This window comes from Chionomys nivalis, chromosome 11 (genome assembly GCF_950005125.1).
Source record: "Chionomys nivalis chromosome 11, mChiNiv1.1, whole genome shotgun sequence".
NCBI classification, from domain to species: Eukaryota; Metazoa; Chordata; class Mammalia; order Rodentia; family Cricetidae; genus Chionomys; species Chionomys nivalis.
The window spans coordinates 82,642,912-82,667,211 of record NC_080096.1 but is presented as its reverse complement, the minus strand read 5'-3'; the positions used below and the strand labels follow the sequence as shown (position 1 = coordinate 82,667,211).

Here is a 24,300-nt window from a genome sequence, read left to right as displayed (position 1 = left end):
ACAGATCTGCCTGCCTGCCTGTGCCTCCCCAGTGCTAGGATTAAATGTGTTACGATCACGCTCAACCCCATTTAGGTTTTGTTATTGGTATTTATTTATGTATTTAGGATGTGTGCGTGTGTGTGTGCACTCACATGCACGCACGCACACATGCACATGTGAATTTACCATGGCATTCATGTTCTTACCCTTTGCCCTGTTTTGAAGCAGGGGCTCCTGTTGCTGGTGTTGCCCTGTGTACTTGTACTCAGGTCAGTCAGCCTAGGAACTTCTGGCGGTTGTCCTGGACGCCTGCCACTGCACCCAGCTCTGTGGGCAGATTCAGGCATCAAACACCCTGTGCACAGAATCAGAGATGTCCCTTACATCTGGCTTTGACATATCGCCTGGCTGTCAGGGCCTGTGCCTCCTCAGGTGATTCTGAGGGCTGTCTGCTTTCCTGGGGTGCTTCTGTCGCAGTAAGATGAACTTCATTAGGCTGGAATATTACTGTCTGTGGCTGACAGGAAAAGCACTTAGGTCACTGAAGAGAAATGGGTGCTATAAAATGCATTCTAAATCTTTGTCATTGGCATGGCTGATGACTGAAGAGATGAGGCTCTGGGTCTATAATTCATTTTCCTTCTTGCTCCGCTAGCCTGACAGAACCTTAGACCCATGTATCACCATCGCTCTTCCCTGTTTGCAAAGTCCTTCCTTATTCTTTGTCTCTGACAGGATTTTGAGAAAAATAAGATAACCAAAAAAACAACACTCTGCTTTGGTGGTAATTGATGTTTCTGCATTTGTTTGCAGTGTGGCTTTATGGTCAGTGGTTTCTTTAAAGTCTGCCCAGGTGACAGGAGAAATGATAATTTTGCATTTTGATATTGTGAGCTGGGTGTGGTGGCTCTCAGGAGGCTAAATGATTGTGGAAAACTTCAGGGCCAGCCTGGGCTACAGTGTATTCCTGGTCATTCTGAGCTGTAGAATGAGACCCTGGTACACATGCAGGCAAAACAACCATTCTCTAGAAAAACAGAACTAGTAGAATGAATCCATATATGTTAAAAGAGAACAGCTTGCAGGTGGTGATCCAGCTGTTTCAGCAATGGCTCTGTCTTAGGGTTTCTATTGCTGTGAAGAGACACTGTGACCAGGGCAGCTCTTATAAAGGAAAACCTTTAATCGGGGCTGGCTTACAGTTTCAGAGGCTTAGTTCATTATCATCATGGTGGGAAACATGATGGCATGCAGGCACACATGGTTCTGGAGAGATAGCCGCGAGTTCTACATCTGGATCTTCAGGCAGCAGGAAGAGAGAGTGACTCTGAGCCTGGCTTGAACATTTGAAACCTCAAGCCCACCCTCAGTGACTCACTTCCTCTAACAAGGCCACACCCCCTTATAGTGCCACTCCCTAGGGGAGTTATTTTTATTCAAACCACCACAGGCTGTCTCCCAGCAGACAGGCCAATAATCCAGTTGTTCCGTCCACAGGGTTGGATGTCTCGGGTTGTCTTCCACCTGTATTGGAGTCTGGAAGAAGTAGGTTCTAATACGAGTGAAGGGTCGCCTCAGCAGCAGGGTTGGTGAACTTGCCAGTGAGAGTGAGGACACACAGACAAAACACAATAGCTTCCTTCTTCTATGTCCTCCTATGTGGTCTGCCACCAGGAGGTGTGGCCTGGATTTAGGGTGAGCTATCCAACTGCAAAGGATCCCCATTTAGGATGGTTCTTCCTACCTCAGATGATCTGATCCAGAAGAATCCCTCACTGGTATGTCCAGCTGCTTGAGTTTTAGTTGATTCCAGATGTAGCCAAGTTGACAACCAAGATGAGCCATCACACCACCAGTACACATAAAATAAAATTAAAACAAAACAAAATAAAACTCATTTTCATGTTATTTACTAATGAGGGTAAACAATTGCTTATTAGCTTTCTATAGCTGTTCATTTTCTTTTGTGTTGGTCTCTCTCTCTCTGTGTGTATGTATGCATATGTTTCTGTGCATTTTTATCACATGTACAGATTTCTTCAACCAGCTCACCATGTCAGCATTCATTGCTACCATTTATTGTCATCACTACACCCGTTCCCCATTCTTAATCTCTCACTGTAAAGAGAATATTTATTTATGTATTTATTTAGACAGAGCTTATCTATGTAGCTGAGGTTGACATTGAACTCATGATTCTCCTGCCTCAGCCTCTTAAATGTTGGAATATTTTTCACATCTTAAATACATGAAAAACAATTTGAACTCTTTATTATATGTTATCATATGTAAAAACTAGTGAGATTAAAGTTTTACCATCCTCATGTAACAGGACAGTTACATCCTACTTGAGCTTTTAGAGAATATACTATATGCTACAGACAGAAGCATATTCACAGTGATTCTGAAAAATTCGTAGCTCCCTGTATAAACTGTGATCAGAGTCCTTAAGCAACCTCACATTTGATTTTGCATTTGGAATTTGAGAAGAACATTATTTGAGAAGGTCTTGATTATTTTACCCTTTTAAAACTAGTTAAACAAATTCTCCATCAATATTCATTGAATAATATTATCTCAGTACTTTAATTTCCATAATTATCAATTAATATTAAAACTTGAATCTGGTCTTTCGATTTCAGGGTTGTCGGGGTTGAGTCAGTCATCAAGCTCTCTAGACAGGAACTGGCTATACGAGGTTCTCTAGATGACCTTTCTAGACAGGATCTGGCTAAATGAGGTTCTCTAGATGAGCTCTCTAGACAGGATCTGACTATACGAGGTTCTCTAGATGAGCTTTCTAGACAGGATCTGGCTAAACGAGGTTCTCTAGATGAGCTCTCTAGACAGGATCTGACTATACGAGGTTCTCTAGATGAGCTTTCTAGACAGGATCTGACTATACGAGGTTCTCTAGATGAGCATTTCCAGCCTCATGCACCGACGACACTGAAGGCTCATGTGAGATGGTCATCCACAGTGTGCCTGACCACATGGTTTACATCTAAGTACAGACACTGTTAGGTTCTTGGCTCATTTTTCCAGAGTCCAGGAAATTGATGAAGGCCAGATAGAGCTACTTGGGCCTTCTGTGGAATTGGCTGGCTCTGAAAGTCCCTTGAGCAGTGGCATGACTTGCTTTATTTCTTTGGTGGAGCAGGAATTTTGTTGTTCTAAGAAACACTGATGGTGGTCAGGCTTCCTTATATGCCTCACTTATAAAACCATGAAGGCGGTTGTTGGTATATTTTGTTCAGTTGGTACTGTTTAATAAAATCTCTAGGATGGCAAAGGCAGATGGTGCTTGATCCGGGGTTCCAGACCTGGTTCTGTGTCCCCCTGCCTGTGACTGGTGTGTGATTTTAGACCCAGGTTCTAGAATTCTTAGTCCAAAGTCTGTTCTCTTGGTAGTCACATAGGGATAATAAAATCTCCTCCCAGCTTCCCAGTTACTATAAGGGATAAGTGAGCCCTGGCATGTGAGTGACGTACTTACTTGCACACTGTCTGGCAGACAGCATGCTCTTAAAATACTTTACTGGCCCTTCCCTTGATTTGTAGCCATGTATGATCACTGTGAAATATATACAGTTTCATCTCCAAACACAGATTGTTTAGCCTCAAGTTTGCTTTTGTTTTTTAAACTATTATCATTATTATTATTTACTATTTTGAAATACTGTTTCGCTTTATCTATGTATAGCAAGGTTGACCTGGAACTTGCTGTGTGAAGCTTCGTGCTTCTGACTGGAGAGGGCTGGCATTAGAGGGGGCACCGCCGTGCCCATTTTTGTTTGATGCTACTAACAGCCCATGCTCTAGGATGCTCTCTTGTCAAGGGTGGTTCAGGTGTCACAAGAACAGTGTATGATGGCAGTCTGTGAAGTCCCAGGGTGAAGGCTCTTGGTGCACGACCCTGGAAAAGTGGCCCAGATTGGCTCTCAGTGAACAGACAATTGAAGAGAGGTGGTCTCTGGGAAACAGTTCTCAGTGGATCCAAAGAGAATGGCTAGCACTACATATCCTTGGCTTATGCATTTGCTGAACAGTTATTTTGTCCTAAGGAAGGAATCTGTAGAGATTTCATAGGCTTTTTGATTTGGGCTTCATTTGGTTTTGCCTGAGGGACAGCATTGTCTAGTCCTCTGTAACTTATCCATCTTTAAAACACGATTTCCCCCCCTTCCCCCCTCATCTGTGAAGCATTCAAAAGCACATTCTAGTCTTTGTTTTCACCCTGTTTCTATTGCAGCAGCATATGCTAAATTCTAACGAGGAGAAATCAGGTGATAGTGATGGGGGATCCTTAGCATCCTTCCACTCCTGATATCGTGGGGGGAAACGGGTAGTGTCTGCCTGCCATAGCTCCTCTGTCCACTGCTGCCTGTGTTGGCCCTCCCTCTTTGTTCTGTGTGCTTTTGAAAAGACTTTCTAAAATCCTGGGCATGACCACCACTTTCCTGTTTCAAAGCTTAGCCATCCTCTGTGGAATACTTGTCGAATTCCTTCTTAAGATCCTGGAGGCTGGAGCATCTACTCCCCAGGCTGTTTCCTGCACTTCCTCCTAAGCACCTCACACCCATCCAGCTTTCTTTGGAGGGCTGCCTTTCTCTTACACTGAGGGACAGGACACTCTCCTGTTTCTGGAGAGTTTGCACCCACACTCTCAGGATCTCTGTGCAACCTGCCTCCTCTTCCATCTGGTGTGAGTGAGTCTGAGGGACTTGCTTGGGGCCTGACAGGCAGCTGGATCAGCCCAGGCCTTCTGCCATCCTGTTGAAGAAACAAGTCAAAATCATCCTGAAGTATCCTGCAAGAGTAAGATTCCTCGGGCGGTGGTGGCGCACACCTTTAATCCCAGCACTTGGGAGGCAGAGGTAGGCGGATCTCTGTGAGTTCGAGACCAGCCTGGTCTACAAGAGCTAGTTCCAGGACAGGCTCCAAAGCCACAGAGAAACCCTGTCTTGAAAAACCAAAAAAAAAAAAAAAAAAAGAGTAAGATTCCTTTCCTCCTTCACTGAACTGCAGGTTTTCTCTTCATTTTTGCACTTACCGTACTATATCATATTGTTGTGCTCCGTGCAGCAGCCTACACAAGATTTCTGCACTAAATCCCTTCTCTTCTTGCTTCCATTCCCAGAATAGCACCTGGCAGTCATCAAGAATGCTGTGTTTGGATTAAATACATGCACAAATAAATTTTGCTTCTTCATATCCTCTCATTTGTGGTTTGGGGGCCTATAGTACCTGTCAATTATGCCACTTAAAATCCCGTGTGTTGGAAAACACCTGTATTTTGGTCTATAATATAAATAGGGAGTGATAATTATTTTGTCTCTCCGCTGTCTCATAGAGACATAATCAGGTATTTTATTACTAGAAGAAAGGTGCTTAACACATGTTTAGTTATATATATTTTAGAAATGTAACCTTTTAGCTAAATTTTGTCCAACAGCAGCTGTACCTGAGAGAAGTTTTGAGGAAAGTGAGCTCCTCCAATCTGTTAGTGTCTTTCTTTATAACCACTTAACTGATAATAATCATGGTCTTCAATTTGGTCAGCTGGTATTTTCCTCCATCGTGTGAAATGTAAACAGAAGCATCTTCAGCACACGTGGTGGTGCACACCTGTAATCCCAGCACTAGGGAGGCTGGACATGGGTTGACTAGGCAGACCCTGTCAAAACCAAAACAACAAAAGTCACAGCACTTTCAGAAATCCTCACTGTTACTGATCTCCTGTATATTGGCTTCAGGACAAGCCTGCACGTCTGTCCTTACCGGTGAGCCACTGCTATGCCAACATAAAAGGGTTATCTCCCTTCCAACTCGGTTAGAGACAGGGTTGTAAGATTTTGTTCTCATTCTTTCCTCGGGCTTCTTCCTTCATCTGTCTGCCTCTCTGTCATCTACTGTAATCACTGTAATGTAATCTGAGGATTCAGATCACTGGTCCTTTACAGAATCCATTTCTGCAGCTGAACTCAGAATGGTCCTGCAGAGGACGGGACTGTGACAGGTATGCCCTGTGTTCTGAGGAACATGTTTCTAGATGATTTCCTCATTGTATGAACATCATGGTGTACTTACACAAACCTAAGTGGTGGTGGAGCTTGCTGTGTGGGGCACAACCTGGGTGTGGGCCGTCCAGCTGTACAGCGTGTTACTGTGTTGAATATGGCAGGCAGCTGTAGCAGTGGGATTCGTGTGACTGAATACATTTACACGCAAGAGCAAGGACAGTGAACCATGATGTGAACGATACAGAACAGCAGCAGACTCGCCGGTGCATATGGAGCTGCAGGACTGGATGCTCTTACCCACTGTAGTGCAGTCTTGGAGCTCTGTTCACTCAGGCTGCAATAAATGGAGTGGATGCAGCTTTAAATTTGGAGACAAGTCATTCTGCTGTAATAAACTTAAAAAAAACCTTGTTGGCATGTTGGTTCAAAACATTTAACTTAAAATGCAAGCTTCTCTTTCCTGTCGCTTTGACGAGTGCTGGGATTAAGCTCAGAGACTCCTACATTCAAGGTCAAGAATTTGCTTTTTCTCTTATTCCCCAATGTTTGAAAATTTCATTGCTGTATTTGTGTGTGTGTGTGTGTGTGTGTGTGTCAGAGGACAACTGGGGACTGAACTCAGGTTGTTTAACTTGGCACCAGGTGCATTTACCTGATGAACTATCTTGCTGGCCCATCCTAAAACATTTTCCCATGACCATACTCTTGGTACAGTGCTCTTTTCTTTTCTAGTGACTTAATTAACCACGAACATTAAGAGAAATCACCCTTATCTGGTCTGAGTCACATTGGTAGGGTTGTGGGGATTAGATCTGGAGCAACCATGGCTCTGCAGGCTGGACGTCTATCTGGACTTTGGGGTTGGACATGTGTATTACATGGGTGTGTGCCAGGCATCTGAAGCAGGTGTCCAGGGCTCCGTGTCTTCTCTGGAGAGATCCCTACCCCTTCTACATAAGGAGACAGGCATGCAGTGAGAACTGATCTTACATGAACCAGCTCAGCATGTTCTGGTCTTATGATGTAGCCTGTGAATGTCACAGTCTTGAGTGAGAGAGCGCCCCACCAGGGGTGGCTTTAGTTGTGTGTCTAGCAGAAGTAGGGATGTGTTTCCTTTCCCCTTCCACATCAAAAAGGCAGTTTAAACTCTGTAATCCTCCCTTCTCCCAAAGGCAGTCTTACGACCCAAGGAAGGGCACATATTGTCAAATACAGAATTTCACACTTAGTTTTTGCCTCTGAGATGTCCACAAATTCCAGAGGCAATCTGTTTTGTAGAGAGTGGTGACTTTTTGGTAGCGTCTGCTAAAAGGACATTTCAGTCTTCCTGAAAACATGGGGCATTTTAAAACACATTTGAGAGATGAGAGCTGTTCAGACCAACTTCACAGTAGCATTTCCTGCTTGCCGTTGGTCTGCAAGTCTGTCCTGTTTCTTGCCTGAGTGGTTTTTGCCCTCAAGGGAGTTTGGGCCAGGGTAATGATTAACCCCTAAGTATTTGATCGCACAGAACATACTTGTGTTTTGTTTCTTCTAGACCCTTGTTCTGGCAACCAGGAATGTTCTTGGCTAATCTTTCTGACATGCCTGTGTGGTACTGTGTCAGGTGATAGTTCAGAAACACATGACCAAACTTTGCAAAGTGAATGAATGCTGGTGACAAGATTGGCTTGGAGGCTGAACAGTAGTTAAGAGCACTTGCTGATTTTGCATTGAACTAGGTTGGGTTGCCAGCACCCTCATGGATGCTCATTTTAGCTCCAGTTCTAGGGGATTCAGTGTCGTCTTCTGGTCCCCAGGCACTGCATGCACATGCTGCAGTTTATGCATGCATCCAAAACACTCATGCACATAAAGTGAATAAATAAGGGCTATGCTTGGACCTTCTTCCATTTAAGAAGAAGCTCTTGGATTGTAGTGACTACCTTAACTTTCACGGGGCCTGTAAAAAATGTCTGTGCCCCCCCCCCCCCCGGGTAGGAAAACCAATGACAAACCAAAGTAATGATTCCATTCAATTGGCTTAGTGAGCTAATGAGTTTATTTGGACTTACTTAATAGGGTTGTGGGAAACTCCCCAAAAGCCATATCATAAAAAGTCTCATCCCTGCCTTACCCTTCCTCTCTTCACCATAGCTGCATAGATAGAGTACCCCTTTAGTTTATTCTCTCTATGTTCTAGCTGGCAGGTGTGCCCAACATGCACCCTATGGGCTGCATGTATCCCAGGATAGCTGTGAATGGGGCCCAACAAAAATTGTAAACTTACTAAAATCTTGAGGGTTTTTTTTGTTTTTTTTTTGTTTTTTTTTTTGTAATTTAATTGATGCTTCTTGAGCCTGTACTGTGTGGATGACAATTTTGTGTTGCAATGTCAAAAGATGGGTCACCTGCCTGAGTAACTCCTACATCTTGTGAAGGTTGGGGGCAGAATTGAATACAGCTGGGAGGGAAGGATACTGGAGGGAGTGGCTCAAATCTCAGGTAAGGGGCTGTTGACCTTCCTTCCCTGGGACACATCAGTAGCCTCTGTCTTGAAGGTCACTCTCGGGTGGTCACCACTGCTCTGATAGGATGCTAATGGCTCTTGTGCTCAGAGGATGTCCCTCTACAAGTGTGGTGCTGCACAGCCGTGCCTGAGACTGTGCTCTTTGTATGTCACTTGAATAATCTTGTGCCTGTCACTTCCAAGTGTATGATGACTTCTGGAAGGTTCTATGCCCCAAGGCCTTGTGAGATGAGGGTGCAGAAGTACCAATAGAAGAATGAACATTTTGCTCAGATTTGTGGGATTCCGAGAGAGGGTTGGAGATGGGCATAAAAGAGAGCTGGTTTTTTTGGGAGAGCTGTGGTTTTAGGTGGAATTGGGAAAGCTTACTCTGTCTTCTTAGAAAGCTGTCTACTTGGACTTTGAAGTCTGCTAGGTGGCATGTGCATACAGCAACCAAACAAAATACCCGAGAAAAGCAAGTTAAAGAAAGGAAAGTTTCTTTTGGCTCACAGTATGAGCTTATAGTTCATCAGGATGGGAAAGGCATGGAGGCATGAGCATGAGGTGACCGGTCACATCACACCCGCGCTCATGAGAGAGAAATGAGCGCTGCTGCCCAGCTCCCATTCTTTTTATTCAGCCCAGCGTGACTCTTCCCACCTCAGCTAGAAACTTCCTTACAGACATGCCTGCAGGTGTGTTTCCATGGTGACTCAGTTTTCTCCCAGACCCCCACCCCCTAAATCCTGTCAAGTTGACAGCCAAGATCATCCATTGCACGTGTAGTAGCCAGTCTTCTTGCTGTGACTCTTAGTTACTGTTCATTTGGGTACAGCTTCTGAGAATACCTCTTTTCCTTTAATGGTGGTGACTTCTTAGCCTGGAATGTCCAGACTGTGTACTACCCTAGCGTTGTTTTTCCATTTGGCAAACCTCCTCATTCTTCTCATGCTGTCCCAGCACTCTTTGCTCTCACCTTTGATGCAGAGTACTGTTACAACCAATATGGCTCTGTATCATCATTACAGGCTTTGACACCCATACCCTAGCTAGACTGAGCTGTGTAAACACAGATGGTCTTGGTCCTGTGTTTCAGTATCCCTGCATTGTCTCTTTGGCTGGCATCTCTTAGATGCTCAGTATGTTCCTGAAATAGTGGCTCCTCCTTAGAAGACATGTAGGAATCATGTTTAAATTAATCTGAGAATTAGACAAAAGCCTCGCTTCTAAGAATGTCCAGAGCAATGGCTACATTCTTGAGAGTTCTTCAAGAATTTAATAACAGATCATGGAAACTTTGCCAAAGAATGTGGACTGGGGCTCTTTGATTTTGAAATTTATTTTGAAGGTGTTCTTTTACATTGGGCTGATGGATGCAATGTAAAGGGCAGGCTTTCTCGTAGGGAAGCTAGGAAAGCTGTATCAGCCTGTGAGGGCGGAAACACGTGGTCCATGAGCTCACATATAAGGAAGATTTGTCATATAGAAAATGGTCAGAATTCAGAGCAGGAAGGTGTGAGCCTATTCCCGGACAGGATCAGCCTGGAAAACAGACGGCGCTAGTCCCAGGACTCCATGAATGTGTGCAAACAGCTCGGGAGGTTTTGAAGAATATTTGACATAGTATTTCTAGGTCAGTGATTAGAAAAACTGAACATTTTGCTAATAATAATAAGGAGGAAGGGTCCAAGAACTTGGACATATTAGTTAAGACATTTGAATAGTTTCAGGGCTAAAATGGGTAATGTCTTTAAAATTCTCTACTGTTTGTTTCATAATTTCCTCTCCACGTTTTAGAAGATTATATAGACATTTTATAATTATATGCACTGGTCAGCTTTAGAAGTAATAAACAGCTCCCAAACTCCACAGTTTGCAGGAAACATTAGTTTTTAGGTCGTGTTGTATTTTCTGACTGTGAGTCCACTGTGCTCACTCTTCCCAAGCCTTGATTTCTGAAGGAGCAGTTCCTTCTGGGGACGCACCAGGTGGAGGGGAAAGAGTTCCTAAGGCTCAGCTCAGGTCTGGCCTATGCTGCTTTCATTCATTTGCCATTGGCTGGAGCAAGTCACATGACCTAACACAAAGCCTGTGGTATGGGGGTATTTTTCTGTGAGAAACCATTAGGTAATACTAAGAATGTGTGATCCTATCTCAGGAGGTATTGGTCACTTACATGTCTGTAAACAGAAGTTTTCCTGTGTCTCACAGCCACTGTCAAATACCTGATAGCTGCTTCCCAAATTACCACATAGAGGCTTAATATTACTAATAAATGCTCGGTGGTAGCTCAGGCTTATTACTAACTAGCACTTACACTTAAATTAATGCGTAATTCTTGTCTATGTTTAGCCACATGGCTTGGCTTGGTACATTTTCTCAGTACATTCTCATCTTGCTTCCTCTGCATCTGTCTTGCAATTCCTGGCTTCACCCTTCTCCTTTCTGTGTTCAGTTTGTCTTTCCGGTCTAGCTATATCCTGCCTGACTATAGGCCAAATGAGCTTCACTTATCAACCAATGACAGCAGCACATATTTACAGTGTGCAGAAAGACATCCCGCAGCAGGTGTACACTGACTGTCCCCTCTGTGTCATCTGCTGGTTTCACTTAATAATATTTAGTAAACTCATTGTTTGCGTTTATCATTTTCTACTGTTGCTTGTATTAAAGTTGAGGTTAATTTGGGGAACTTGACTTGTCATGAAGCAGTATGGCTGATTACTGCTACATGTTTTCAGGTATTACAGTGCGTCATTGCATTGTCTCCAGATTCTGGGTGTCAGCACTGGGGAGGTGGTCCGCACCTGGATCCCAGCACTGGGATGCCGAACATCAGGAGCTCAAGTCATCCTCCTCTGTGTAGTGAGTTCTGGGCCAGCCTGGACTACATGAGACTCTCCCTCAGTACTCCTCCTCCTTGAAAAAGGCTCTTCCCTCTGAGTTTAGTAGATGTGCCTCCAGTTTTCACACTGTTTGCTGTATTGTATCATGATTATTGAGACATAATTTACACAGGAAGAAGTCAGTTGTCAGCTGTTGATTTGTACTGTGAAACCACCATCACTGTCTAACTTCAAAATACTTCTGTCAACATCCCCACTGTATCATCAGTGCTGTCCTCTGCTCCTTTCAGCTCCTGGCAACCAGAAGTCTGCTTTCTGTGTCTGAGGACATGGCTGTACAGTTAATAGAAGCAGGTCATGAAATGTGTGGCCTTTGGTGTTTGGCTTCTTTCACTTAGAAAAGGGTTTTTAAAGTTCATTGCTGATGTTTTGATAGTATCTAATATACTATGAACTTTCCTTGTCCAAATCCTTAATTTTACTTAGAGATTTTAATACAGTGGCTCATATTTACCAGTGAATGCCACCAGTAAACACTTTGGATCTGTGGACATGGTTGCCTTCAACAATCCATCTGCATACAGTTCTTAGTGTAGTAATTACATCAATACATTTCTTTATGTTGAATCCTTCTTGCTTTCTTAGAACTCGCTTGTTTTGATCTTAATACATTCTTTTTTCGATATTACATATTTATTGTGTATGCAAGACCATGAAAGGGTGGAGAGGCATGCCATGTCACAAGTGTGTAGGTCACAGGGCAGCCTTGGGAGTTGACGTTCTAGAATATGAGATCAAATTCAGGCTTGGTGGCAAGTGCCTTGACCCTTACCCCCTCTGAGCTACACCAACGCCCCTATTCTTCTCAAAAACTATTTTTATTTTATGTATGTGGATGCTCTGTTTGCGTGTCTGTGTGCCGTGTGTGCGAAGTGCCCTAGGAGGCCAGAAGAGGCATTGGATCCCTTAACGCAGCAGTTACAGATGCTCCTGAGCTGTGATGGAAGTGCTGGGAATTGAACCCAGGTCCTCAGGAAGAACAGGCAGTGCTCTTACCCACTGGACCTTCTCACCAGCTCCCTGATACAGTCTTCTAAAAAATAAAAGTAGTTATTTATTTACTTTCTGGGTATGAATATGCACTCATGTGTATGCACCACACGCATACCTGCTGAGTACATTGGAACTGAGTTGCAGATGGTTTGGGGCCACCATGTGCGTGCTGGGAATCAACAGGGACCCTTAACCACTGAGCCATCTTTCCAACCCCCTTGGTCTATTCTTTTTGAAGATTCATGATTTTTTTGTTATATATGTGTATGTGGGTTTGTGCACATGAATGCAGTGCCTGCAGAGGCCAGCGAGGGCATTGGATTCCTGGAGCTGGAGTTACAGGCAGTTGTGAATCACCTCGTGTGGGTGCTGGGAACTGAATTTGGGTCCTTTGGAAGGTCAGGGAGCAGTCAAGTGCTCTTTAGGGCGGAGCCATCTTTCCATCCTCCATCTTTTTAAAAAGTTCTTTTCAGAGCAGGGGGTATAGCTTAGTGGTAGAGTTAGGACTGAGTTCAAGCCCTTGTCCTGCAAAACATCAATTCATTGATTAACTAAATTAAAGAAACAGAGCTGGGTGTATGGCCCATTTTATGGCACTTCATTACATTTGATAAAACTAACACACAAGCCACGGGTTTGGCTCTTACTTTATTGCTGCTGTATATAATAGTTGCCTTCATTCTCATGGAATTTTGATAGCAGATTATTGGTTAGCCATCACAAAGTCACTTGGAAGGTCTCTTTGTGTTTTCATGTGTGTCTCAGAATATTTGACTGACGCAGAACCTCTGGGGCCTTGATGGTTATTGTTTCCAGATTTTCTGTTTTTCTTTAACTTCATTTGCTGCATATCTGTCTCTCCTTCCCCAGTGCTACCAAGCTTGTGTGTCTTTCTGAACTTATTGGTGTAGTTATTTGTAATACATTTATAACTTAAAATCACATATAGAGATAAGATCTAAATAGTTATTATTTTTCTTCTTTCTATGTTGGCCAGGCTTTGTAAGTTTCACTTTATCTAATCCATTTTTTAAGTGAATTGAATTTTTTTTCTTTTTGCTTTTTCTTGTTTTCAGGATGTATTTTAAATTTTCTGACTTTTTTTTTTCTAATGGGAGCACAAAGTAGATGTGGCCTAATGTGTTCATTTTATGGGTTAAAGCTTTTCATACATATATTTATCTGCTTTGTGGACTCTGCCTCTCTTATTTCCTTGGGTCGTAATGAACGAGAGAGCACAGGCTTAGGGTTTTCACTTTCTTTTTGATTGTTTACTCATGTCTGGTGTGGTAATAACGCAGGTCTGCTATTCGCTTCACGTCAGAACAGGTGGATTATTGGACTATTGGATTGCCTGTTTCTGCTTGATGTCGCTGAACTGTCTTTTTGGAGTCTTCACTTCTAAACACTTGAGCAAACAGAGAAGGATGGGGGCGGAAGGCAAGTCCTGGGCAGTTGGTGAAAGGTGGCCTGACTCATCTCAGCGTCCTTCCCGGTGCTCTGTGGTCAGCACCAACCCCCACGCCCCTCAGAGCCCCTTAAGCTACACAAAGCCTTGTGGGAAGGGCACCCCTGCTGGTGATCCTCACCCTGCCTTGTGGTTTCTGTGCAGCGCCTCAGCCAGAAGCCTTCCTTTGTCTCATTGTCCCGTCCGCCACACCCCACCACCAGCCCTACAACTGCATTCTCAAATTAGGCTACTTATGAAGGGGTTGGGGCAAAGATATTTTCTACATCTTTGCAAGCCTCAATGACAGTTACATAGTCTCAAAAAACTCTATTAAAGGTGTCTCTCGGTCCCCTTTTCAGCAGTGCCCTAATTATATCTAGTATAAATTTTTAGAAAGCCTGGTCCTTGGGTGGCACCCTCTCCTGGTTCTCAGAATCACATCGCTTTTGTATCCCATTCTTTAGATGCTACGTTAGCATCTAGTGTAGGGTGGGGAGGAAGTTAGCTGTGGCGGTTAACTTATTGAGATTGTCTAGAAGTCTAGATTTATAATTTTTATCTATCTGTCTGTCTGGAGTCTATTTTTTTAAGAAGAACTTTGCTATATAATGCAGACTGGTCTCAAACTTTTAATTCTTGCTTCTACCACCCCAGTACTAGGATTACAAGCATTCTCCTCTATACCCAGCTTGGATTTATAATTTTTATAAGGAATGTATAATATATTGTCTGTCTTGCTGCTGTAAATGCCATCAATCCTGGCCACTTTTCAGGTTTCATTGTGTCCCCTGTTCTGTTAGTATCTTTGACAAGCCTACTTTTGAGTTTTTTCCCTTTGAGTTGATCTCCAGAGTGGCTTTAAGTTGAATTTTACAGCAAAATCATCAGTCAGGAGAGTTCTGTTCAATTTGTGTAGGAAATATTCATTCTCCAGGTCTCTGCTGTATCCATGACTTAGGACAAACTGGGCAGGTGCAGGCTGTGGATAAGTGCTGTCCTCCCCTGTGGGTGCCTTGATCTGCTTTGCTGTACTCTTCTGAAAGGGGTCTTCATGTTACCCACATTACCTGGTGTCAAAAGAGAAACTGGACTGTGTTAGCATGACCAGTATTTTTTCTGCATCCATAGTGACTCCCAGTAAAGGCCACTCTGCTTTTATGAACCTCGTGTTTAACATAACGGAAAATCTCGCCAGAGATGTAAGTGTATTTTAATTATCTTGCCAACCACTGGCTATGACAGATCTTGAAACTGGAATTTCTTGAACCAGAGGAGTTTGTGAGGGAATGCAGTTTTCTTTGTGTGTCTTTCTTGGGTAAAGAGTGAGGGACAGGGAACAGAGGAAGGAGTGTTCTTACAACTACAGGCAAGAGTTGACATTTTGCAGCAATGAGTGGGTTTTGTTTTGGTTTTGTGTTGCTATAAGAGTCAGAGTTTCTCTGTGTTTTCTTGCCTGTCCTGGAACTTTCTATATTGATTTATTTATTTTAAATTATATACATATGTGTATCTGTGTGTGTGTTTGTATACATGAGTGTAGGTGTCTGAGGACACCAGAAGAGGGTGTCAGGTCCCTCACTGCTGAGTACCAGGCAGTTGTGAACCACACTATGTAGGTGCCCTCTGCTAATAACAAGTACTCAGAACTTTTGAGTCTTCTCTCTAGCCTTAGATTTGATTTTTTTTCTTTAAGAAGGACTCTAACTGTGGTATGGAGAACTGACTGATGATAACTTGCTCTGTGTCTGCAGTGTCTGCAGCTCATGTTGGTTGTAGACGGTGCTGCTATCATGAGATGCCTGCTTGAGAATCCAGCTCAGAGCACAACAAACTTCACTCCTGAGGTCTCTGATGGGCTGTTCACTTCACCTAACCCTCACTCATTACCCCTAAGATCTTTGTGTTTTCTTAGTACAGGGCATTTCATATTATATGTGGCTATTCCTCAGGGTTACTGGCTGAGGTCCCTAGGGATAAACCTAGGAGAGTTGGTATAGAGTCTCTGTAGATCAGACAAGAGAAGGCAGATAGATAATTACACCAGCACATGCACACACATGTGCACACACATGTTCCACATGTACAAGAAAGATAATTTTATCAGCAAGTGCACACACATGTACACATGCACACACAAGGAGAAGCTATTGTTTGTGGATAAATCAGGTGTATAAACCAATTATGTAAAAGTATTTATTTTTATTTTGTAGTATGAATATTTGTTTGCCTGCATGTATGTTTGTGTACCACATGTATACATGGTGCCTGCAGATGCAATGAAAGAACTTTGGGTCTCTTGGAACTGGAATTACAGACAGTTGTGAGATACTAGGTGGGTGTTGGGAACTAAACCTTGGTCCTCTTCACCCCAGGCCTTGCTTTCCTCTGCCTTGTCTCATCTTTCTTCTTTGGGGTCTCCTCTGATCAGCTGTAGCTCATGGATATTACTTCTGAGGTGACTTCCAAGGGACAGGTCAGAGCTCTCAGAGTGTCTTTGGGGCACCAGTGCCTTTCCATTGCTGTCTTGTCACTTTTTGCCACATTCTTAATCTTTGTCTTCCAGTGACTTCTGAGGTGACACTCGGGTCTTCCCATCTTCTGGGAGAGACAGGCTCTGTTCCCTTGTCAAGTTCTAACACCACAGGGGGCCTGTTAGACTGGGCCTTAGATGTTCATGGCCTTTGTTTTAGTTAGGGTTTTTATTGCTGTGAAGAGAGCCATGACCACAACTCTTATAAAGGGAAGCATTTAACTGGTGCTGGCTTACAGCTTCAGAGGTTTAGCCCATCATGGTAGGAAACATGGTGGCATGCAGGCAGACATGATGCCCAGGAGTAGCTTAGAGTTATATTGTCTGGATCAGCAGGAAGAGAGAGACACTGGGCTTGGCTTGAGCATTTGAAACCTGAAAGTCCATCCCCTGTGACACACTTCCTCTAACAAGGCCACACACACCTGCTCCAACAAGACTGCAACTCCTAATAGTCCTACTCTCTGTGGAGCCTGTGGGAGCCATTTACTTCAAACCACCACAGCTTTTAAATATACTGTGCTTGCAAAGCAAACAAGTAACAACAATAACAAAAACACTGGATGATGGCTGCGCAGGCCTTTAATCCCAGCATTCAGAGGCAGGTGAATCTCTTGAGTTCAAGGCCAAGCCTGGTCCACAGAGCAAGTTCCAGAATAGCCAAGGCTACACAGTGAGACCTTGTCTCGAAAAACCCAAAATAAAATAAAACATAAATAGGATACTATATTTGTAACAAATTCTTAACATGTAATTTATCCAGGTAGCCTTAGGCCTTCATCCTATGGTGGAAAGAGAATGAGAACTGGTTTGCTGTCCTTCCTTCCTTCCTTCCTTCCTTCCTTCCTTCCTTCCTTCCTTCCTTCCTTCCTTCCTTCCTTCCTTCCTGACATTTCTCCCTCTGACAATCTCTTTTAAATTTTTTTTTTTTACTGTGAAATTTTAAATACAAATGGGACAGATAGCATGAGAGGCTAAGATCTGGTTAGCTTTTTGTCAACTTGACACAAGCTAGAGCCATCTGGGAAAATGAACCTCAATCTAGAAGACACCTCCATCATACTGGCATGTAGGCAAGTCTGTTGGGCATTGTATTGATTAATGATTGATGTGGGAGGGTCAAACCCACCATGGGAGGTGCCACCCATGGACAAGTCATCCTAGGGTTTATTTGAAAGCAGGCAGAGCAAGCCATGGAGAGCAAGCCAGTAAGCAGCATTCCTCCATGGCCTCTGCATCAGTTTCTACTTGAGTTCCTCCTGTGACACATGGAGTGAAGAGAAACACGGGCGCATTGGCAGTTGTTTTTGAGGTTTTTCATAGTGGCTGCAGCAGCTGTGGTGTGGTGAGGTTCTCCATTCGTGTGATTTTTAAGACTGTTCTTTTCTTCCAGGATCTCATTTTGCCCAATGGTGGTACTCCAGCAGGCACTTCGAGCCCAGCGTCGTCATCTTCCCTTCTGAACAGACTCCAGCTTGATGATGACATTGATGGTGAAACTCGAGATCTCTTTGTCACGGTTGATGATCCTAAAAAGCATGTCTGTACAATGGAGACCTACATCACATACAGGATCACTACCAAAGTAGGTCCCTACTTTGTGGGGGTTCATACTTGTGCATGTGTTTTCTGTTTTTGTTTTTGGGCAGAATCCTCAAGTAAGAGGATACCTCTCGAAGATTGACCTATAGGCAAGTCTGAGAAGCATTTTCTTCATTAGTGACTGATGTAAGAAGGCCCAGTCCTGTGTAGTTGGTACAACCCTTGGGCAGGTGGTCCTGTGAGATATCAGGAAGGCAACTAGCCATGAGCAGGCCAGTAAGCAGCCTTCCTTCATGGTCTCTGCATCAGCAGTCCCTGCCTTTAAGTTTCTACCTTGACTTCCCTCAGTAATGAACTGTGATTGGGATGTGTAAACCAAATAGACCCTCTCATCCCCAAGTTGACTTTGGCCACGGTGTTTATCACAGCACCTAGGACACAGCCCAGAACAACGCTCTGAGCCGTTGAGATCCTCTTTAGGACACAGCCCAGAACAACGCTCTGAGCCGTTGAGATCCTCTTTAGGACACAGCCCAGAACAACGCTCTGAGCCGTTGAGATCCTCTTTAGGACACAGCCCAGAACAACGCTCTGAGCCGTTGAGATCCTCTTTAGGACACAGCCCAGAACAACGCTCTGAGCCATTGAGATCCTCTTTAGGACACAGCCCAGAACAACGCTCTGAGCCGTTGAGATCCTCTCTCTGCTTTTGCTGTCTCTCCTGTGGTCACTTCATTATAGTTATGAGAGGGAGATTATGTTAAAAGTTAAAAAGGATTATATGCTTACAATAGGTTTTTATTCTTAAAATGGGAAAATTGTGGCTGAAATAGTTTAAATAAAACTTTTAGTCCCTGTAATACTTCTGTGTCATTAGTGGTTTTGCATAATGTTTCACAATATGCATGACTGTATACCAATCCATGTCTGTGATGGGACCAGGATTTGGAATAAATGGAGTTAAAGACAGAAGTGAGGGGACGGAAACTGATGTCTGGTGATTCTCTGCCATGCTCTCTACCAGACCGGTAGAGGGCAGAGCACTGGGACTAAATTGATTAGTTTTAACAGAAATCCTAAAAGATTTGTGTTTAGTTAGAATTTTATACATGAGGAAACTGAATAACCTGTATGGGGCAACAAAATTGGTAACTTTTTGTTATAACAAAACATGAATTTGTAAGATTACAAAGTTCATATTCTTCATTTAATTCTACTTGTAAAATAATACATTTAATTCTTTTGGTTTTTCGAGACAGGGTTTCTCTGTGTAACAGCTCAGGCTGTCCTGGAACTCGCTCTGTAGACCAGGCTAGCCTCAAACTCACCAAGATCTGTCTGTCTCTGCCTCCCAAGTGCATGGATTAAAGGCGTGTGCCACCACTTCCCTGCCATACACTTAACTCTTACTCTTTGAGGGAATGGTGGGTATGGAACACAAGGCCTTGTTTCTGGTAGACAAGTGTTCTACCACTGAACTACATCCCTGATCTATATTGTTGACTTTTACTTTTTTGAAGTCTTTTTTCATATTCAAAATAGTATTAAAATTTTAGAGTTGGAGCAGGGTTTCTTAACTGACAGTATTGATATTTTGAGATGAACAGTACTTTCTGTGGGGGCTGTCCTATTGTAGGATGTAGGACATCCCTAGACTCTGTCCATTAGATGCTAGTAGCACCCTCCACTTGTCTCCAACCCCAACTTGTGACGATCAGAAACATCTTCAGACACTGCAGGACGGGGCAGGACAGAAACCTCTGTCAACAATTGGTGCAAACATGGCCAACTAAATCCACTTAAAACCTGAGAGAGTTTGGGAAGGAATTTTATACACACACAAACACACTCTGGCGGCAAGCAGATGGGAAGGAGTTTTATACATACACAAACATACTCTGGCGGCAAGCAGATGCAGTTCCTTTAAGAGTTTTCCTGACTCAGCTTTAGTGGCAAGAATTGTGCAGTTTTTTTAAGGGAAGGCTTTCTGGTTTGTGCTAGTTACAGGAACAGCTTTGGCTCCTTTTGGGGGTTGATGCCCACCATCCACTTTGGGTCTGGATGCTTGTGTGCCCACTCGGGAGTGAGGAGCTAAGTAGCTGAGACCATGCCTGTGGCTCAGCAGTCCCTGCCTGTGCAGGCAGTGGGATCAGGTCTGCTAGCCATGCACAGGCAGGAGAGCATGGCGGATTCCTGCCGCCATACACAGATATTTCCAGGCTACACAATGTGATATGTGGCAGATTTAGGTTTTACTCAGATAGAAAGGGTTTATGTGCTGTATGCCCAGAGTCATGGTCGTGAGGGCAACTCCCACCGCAGTCCCAGAGCAGGTGGTGAACTACCTCTGCCATATTGAAACCTAAGAGAGGTGGAGTCAGCATCCAGGGCTGCTGAGACCAAGCTGCCTACCATTTTTAAAGCGCTTCTGGTCAGAAAATTATTACAGATATGCAATAATGACAAATTCAGATGTAAAAGACCTCTAAATGGGTCACAGTGTTAGATAAATGTCCATAGTCTTGGGAGAGATAGTTTTTTTTTAAATGTGAATGATTTTAAAAATTAAAACAAAGTCTTTAAAAAGACAGTATACAGACAGTCATAGATTAAAGGAGTAAAAAAAAAATAAGCCACATAAAGATGGAATATACACAGAGTATGGATTATGTATGTTATTATATTCTCTTTTAATTTTTTGACTGTGAATGTGCTAAGTTCAGAGAGACATTGCATTGTATGAGATGCTAAGCTAAATCAACATATGTATTTTAAAGGTATCTTGACTTTAATAATTGGGTCTAAGGATATGTTGCTTTGGAAAAGAGGTTCTGCTTTTGTTTCCACAGAAGATGAGAAACTGTGGATTCCTTCCAGACAAATGTGGTTTGATGGACCAAGACACTCTGAAAAATCTCCAATAGGAGTGGGTAGCCCAGATGATCCAACGTTTCAGAGGATCTCTATTGGAGTTTTCTCTGAGTTCTACATCTAGAACAACCTCAAGACTGCTGGTTGAGTTGATCAAGCCTTACAGAATATTCCATTCAGGACTTGACCATAATCTTTTTTTTTTTTTTTGACCATAATCTTATATTTTTTTTAGGTCCCCATAAGATTATCAGTGCCCCCAATCAGAGGAAGTAGCCTAGAAAACTATACCCACATCCCCCCAAAATTGATTATGGATGTTTGTCTTTGTTTAGAGTGTTGGCTACAAGTTATGGATAATGGTCAGGAAAAAAAAGCTAAACAAAGGAGACTAGATTCAGAGTTCTTGTTTTTTAAAAAAAGGGGGGAGTGTTGTGTGACAATGGTCTTGTACCCTGTAAAGATTTGTCACTTGTATTGATTTAATAAAACACTGATTGTAAATAAATAAAGAAATTGTTGTAATAAGAGCGACAGGGCTGCGTCCCCAGTACCCGGCCGCCCGCATGGCTAGCTTATGCCCCAAAATAATTACACGGAAACTGTATTCTTTTAATCACTGCCTGGCCCATTAGCTACAGCCTCTTATTGGCTAGCTCTTACATATTGATCTAACCCATTTCTAATATTCTGTGTAGTACCACGAGCTGGCTTACCAGGAAAGATCTTAACCTGCGACTGTGTCTGGTGGGCGAATCATGGCGACTCCTTGACTCGGCTTCTTTCTCCCAACATTCTATCTGTTTACTCCACCCACCTAATTTTCTGTCCTATTAAAGGGGCCAAGGCAGTTTCTTTATTACTTAACCAATGAAACAACAGATAGAAAGATGACCCACCTCCATCATTTCCCCTTTTTCTGTTTAAACAAAAAAGAAAGCCTTTCACTTTAACATAGTAAGATTACATATAACAAAACAGTTATCAAGCAAGAATTACAGTTACAATATTTATATCTATTTTATCTTTTATCATAACTAAGGAAAACTATAACTATAACTAACCATTCTTCAACTCCATCAAAGACTCCAGAAGGATATAATATTACCTAAGTAAACAAGAAATAAGAAACTTCAAACTTTAGAAATGACAGAGACATCTCGCTGCCTGGACAGTCACCCAAAGTTCTTTTGTACCGTTGGGGCATCCATCTTCGGCCTACAGGCCCATAGTATCCAGCAGACACATTTTCATGAAGCAGGAAATTCCAAAGACAGTTCAGTCATTTTCTGCTGTGTCCTGCAGAATGTCTCGCAGACTCTTTCATGAGTCAGGAACCCCGAAAGACCATCTCACCTTTAGGCAAGTTCAGCAGTCCTCTTTCTGCGGGTTCTCTGTGTCCAGTTTATGCAACAGTCCAGGCAAGAGCAGTTTCTTGCCCAAATGGCTATCAAACTCCATAAGGAGCCTCTTCGGTGCCCATCTTCCTCTTGAAGTAGATTGGTGCTGCCAGGAGCAGATGTGTCTCATTTTCATAAAAAGCCCTAAGTTATTAAAACATTAAATGCCATATTCTGTAGTCTTTGAAAGATATGAAGAATGCCTATCCAACTGAAATATATATCCCTAGCTGAAATATATCTATGCACATCTAGAAAATCTAACTAACATGACTAAAAGCTTGACAATTATCGATGATTATCCATTAACAACCTATATACATTACATTTTTAAATGAACTATACAATCACAATACCTTAATCAAGATTAGAAATATGCATATACATATAACAAAATTGACCTTAAAATCCACACCAATGCAAATTATTCATATCTATATCATATCCCCCTTTAAATGTAAAAGAACATTTATAAACCATATTTGGGAACATGGGCGCAGTTTTTCTCTCCAAACTGCTTCCTGCTGAATGGGGGCGCTGTATTCAGATCTTTCATGGTGTAACCTGTGTGTCAGGGTCATCTCAGTCGGCAGTTGAGTGAAGTAATTTTCTGAAGGTGTTCACAGCAACCTTTCAGGAGGGCGTGGTCTATCATACCATATCGGGATAGACGCAATCCACAGAGTCTCATCCTCTGTGAAAACAAAAGAAGACCCTCTCCAAAGCATCATATCCTTAGACCCATATTCTGAAATCATAATACCCTTATATCCATTCTGGTTTAGCTTGGCAGCCCATATAATGAAATGTCTCTCTGCAGTTAGCTCCTTTACAGTCAAAAATTTTAAAGAAAACACAATAATACAAAGAATCCAGACTCTCTGTGAATTTTCCATTTTTACGTGGCTTATTTTTCTTTATTTCTTTTAATCTATAACTATCTGTACTCTGTCTCTTTAAAGACTTTATCCCCCTTTTTTAAGGGCATTAACTTTATTCTCTCTATATATATATTTTTTCTCTCTCAAGCCTACGTACATTCATCCTACACTGTGACCCATAGAGGTCTTTTATGTCTGAATCTGTTTTATTGTGAATCTGTAATTTTTTTTTTTCCAGGAGCATTTCTTAAAATGTTAAGCAGTTTTTAAAAACTTAAGTTGCACCATGTAGGGGTAATACGGTACCACCTGTGTCCAGCTCAGTTTAAACCTTAACTGCGCTGTTATTATGGTAATTACGGTAGTTCCTGCCTGAGACCAGCACAGTTCAGCATGGTGGAGATGAGCCGCTCCTGCCTCAGAGCCATTTGGTGCCCCTGAGCCACACCCAGTTCCAGGCACACGGCAGTCCACATTGCCATCAAGCAAGCCGTAGCACTTTACTCCAAATGCCCCGTTCAAAGACTCTGTAACCCGCAGGAGCCAGACAGAGATCGCAGTGGCGGCACAGCCCAGAAAGCCGGCATTTTAAAACAGCCAGTTTTTTTCCTGCTGCTGAGTCAGGACAATTTCTCTCTGCAGTATGCAACCCACAAACAGCAAAAAGCTGTCTTAAATTCTCTCTCTGTCCTTTTTAAGCCCTCTCAGGTTTTACGTGGAGTTCATTATCACGCTGGGCGCCACTCTGTTGTAATATGAGCAGCGGGGCTGTGTCTCCGGCACCTGGCCGCCCGCATGGCTAGCTTATGCCCCAAAATAATTACACGGAAACTGTATTCTTTTAATCACTGCCTGGCCCATTAGCTACAGCCTCTTATTGGCTAGCTCTTACATATTGATCTAACCCATTTCTAATATTCTGTGTAGTACCACGAGCTGGCTTACCAGGAAAGATCTTAACCTGCGACTGTGTCTGGTGGGCGAATCATGGCGACTCCTTGACTCGGCTTCTTTCTCCCAACATTCTATCTGTTTACTCCACCCACCTAATTTTCTGTCCTATTAAAGGGGCCAAGGCAGTTTCTTTATTACTTAACCAATGAAACAACAGATAGAAAGATGACCCACCTCCATCAAGAAATAAATAAAAAACACTGATTGGCCAGTAGCCAGGCAGGAAGTATAGGCAGGGCCACCAGAATAGGAGAATTCTGGGAAGATGAAAGGCTCA

General features: G+C 42.9%; 1 protein-coding gene across 2 annotated transcripts in view; it reads left to right on the top strand.

The window, feature by feature from the left end:
• Positions 1–24,300, top strand: part of Snx30 (sorting nexin family member 30) — a 124,122-nt gene that overhangs the window by 44,535 nt on the left and 55,287 nt on the right. For both annotated transcript variants that reach the window (XM_057783841.1, XM_057783840.1), the window contains exon 2: positions 17,769–17,960. In XM_057783841.1, the coding sequence (XP_057639824.1) occupies positions 17,769–17,960 (192 nt within the window). The remainder of the gene's footprint in view (positions 1–17,768; positions 17,961–24,300) is intronic.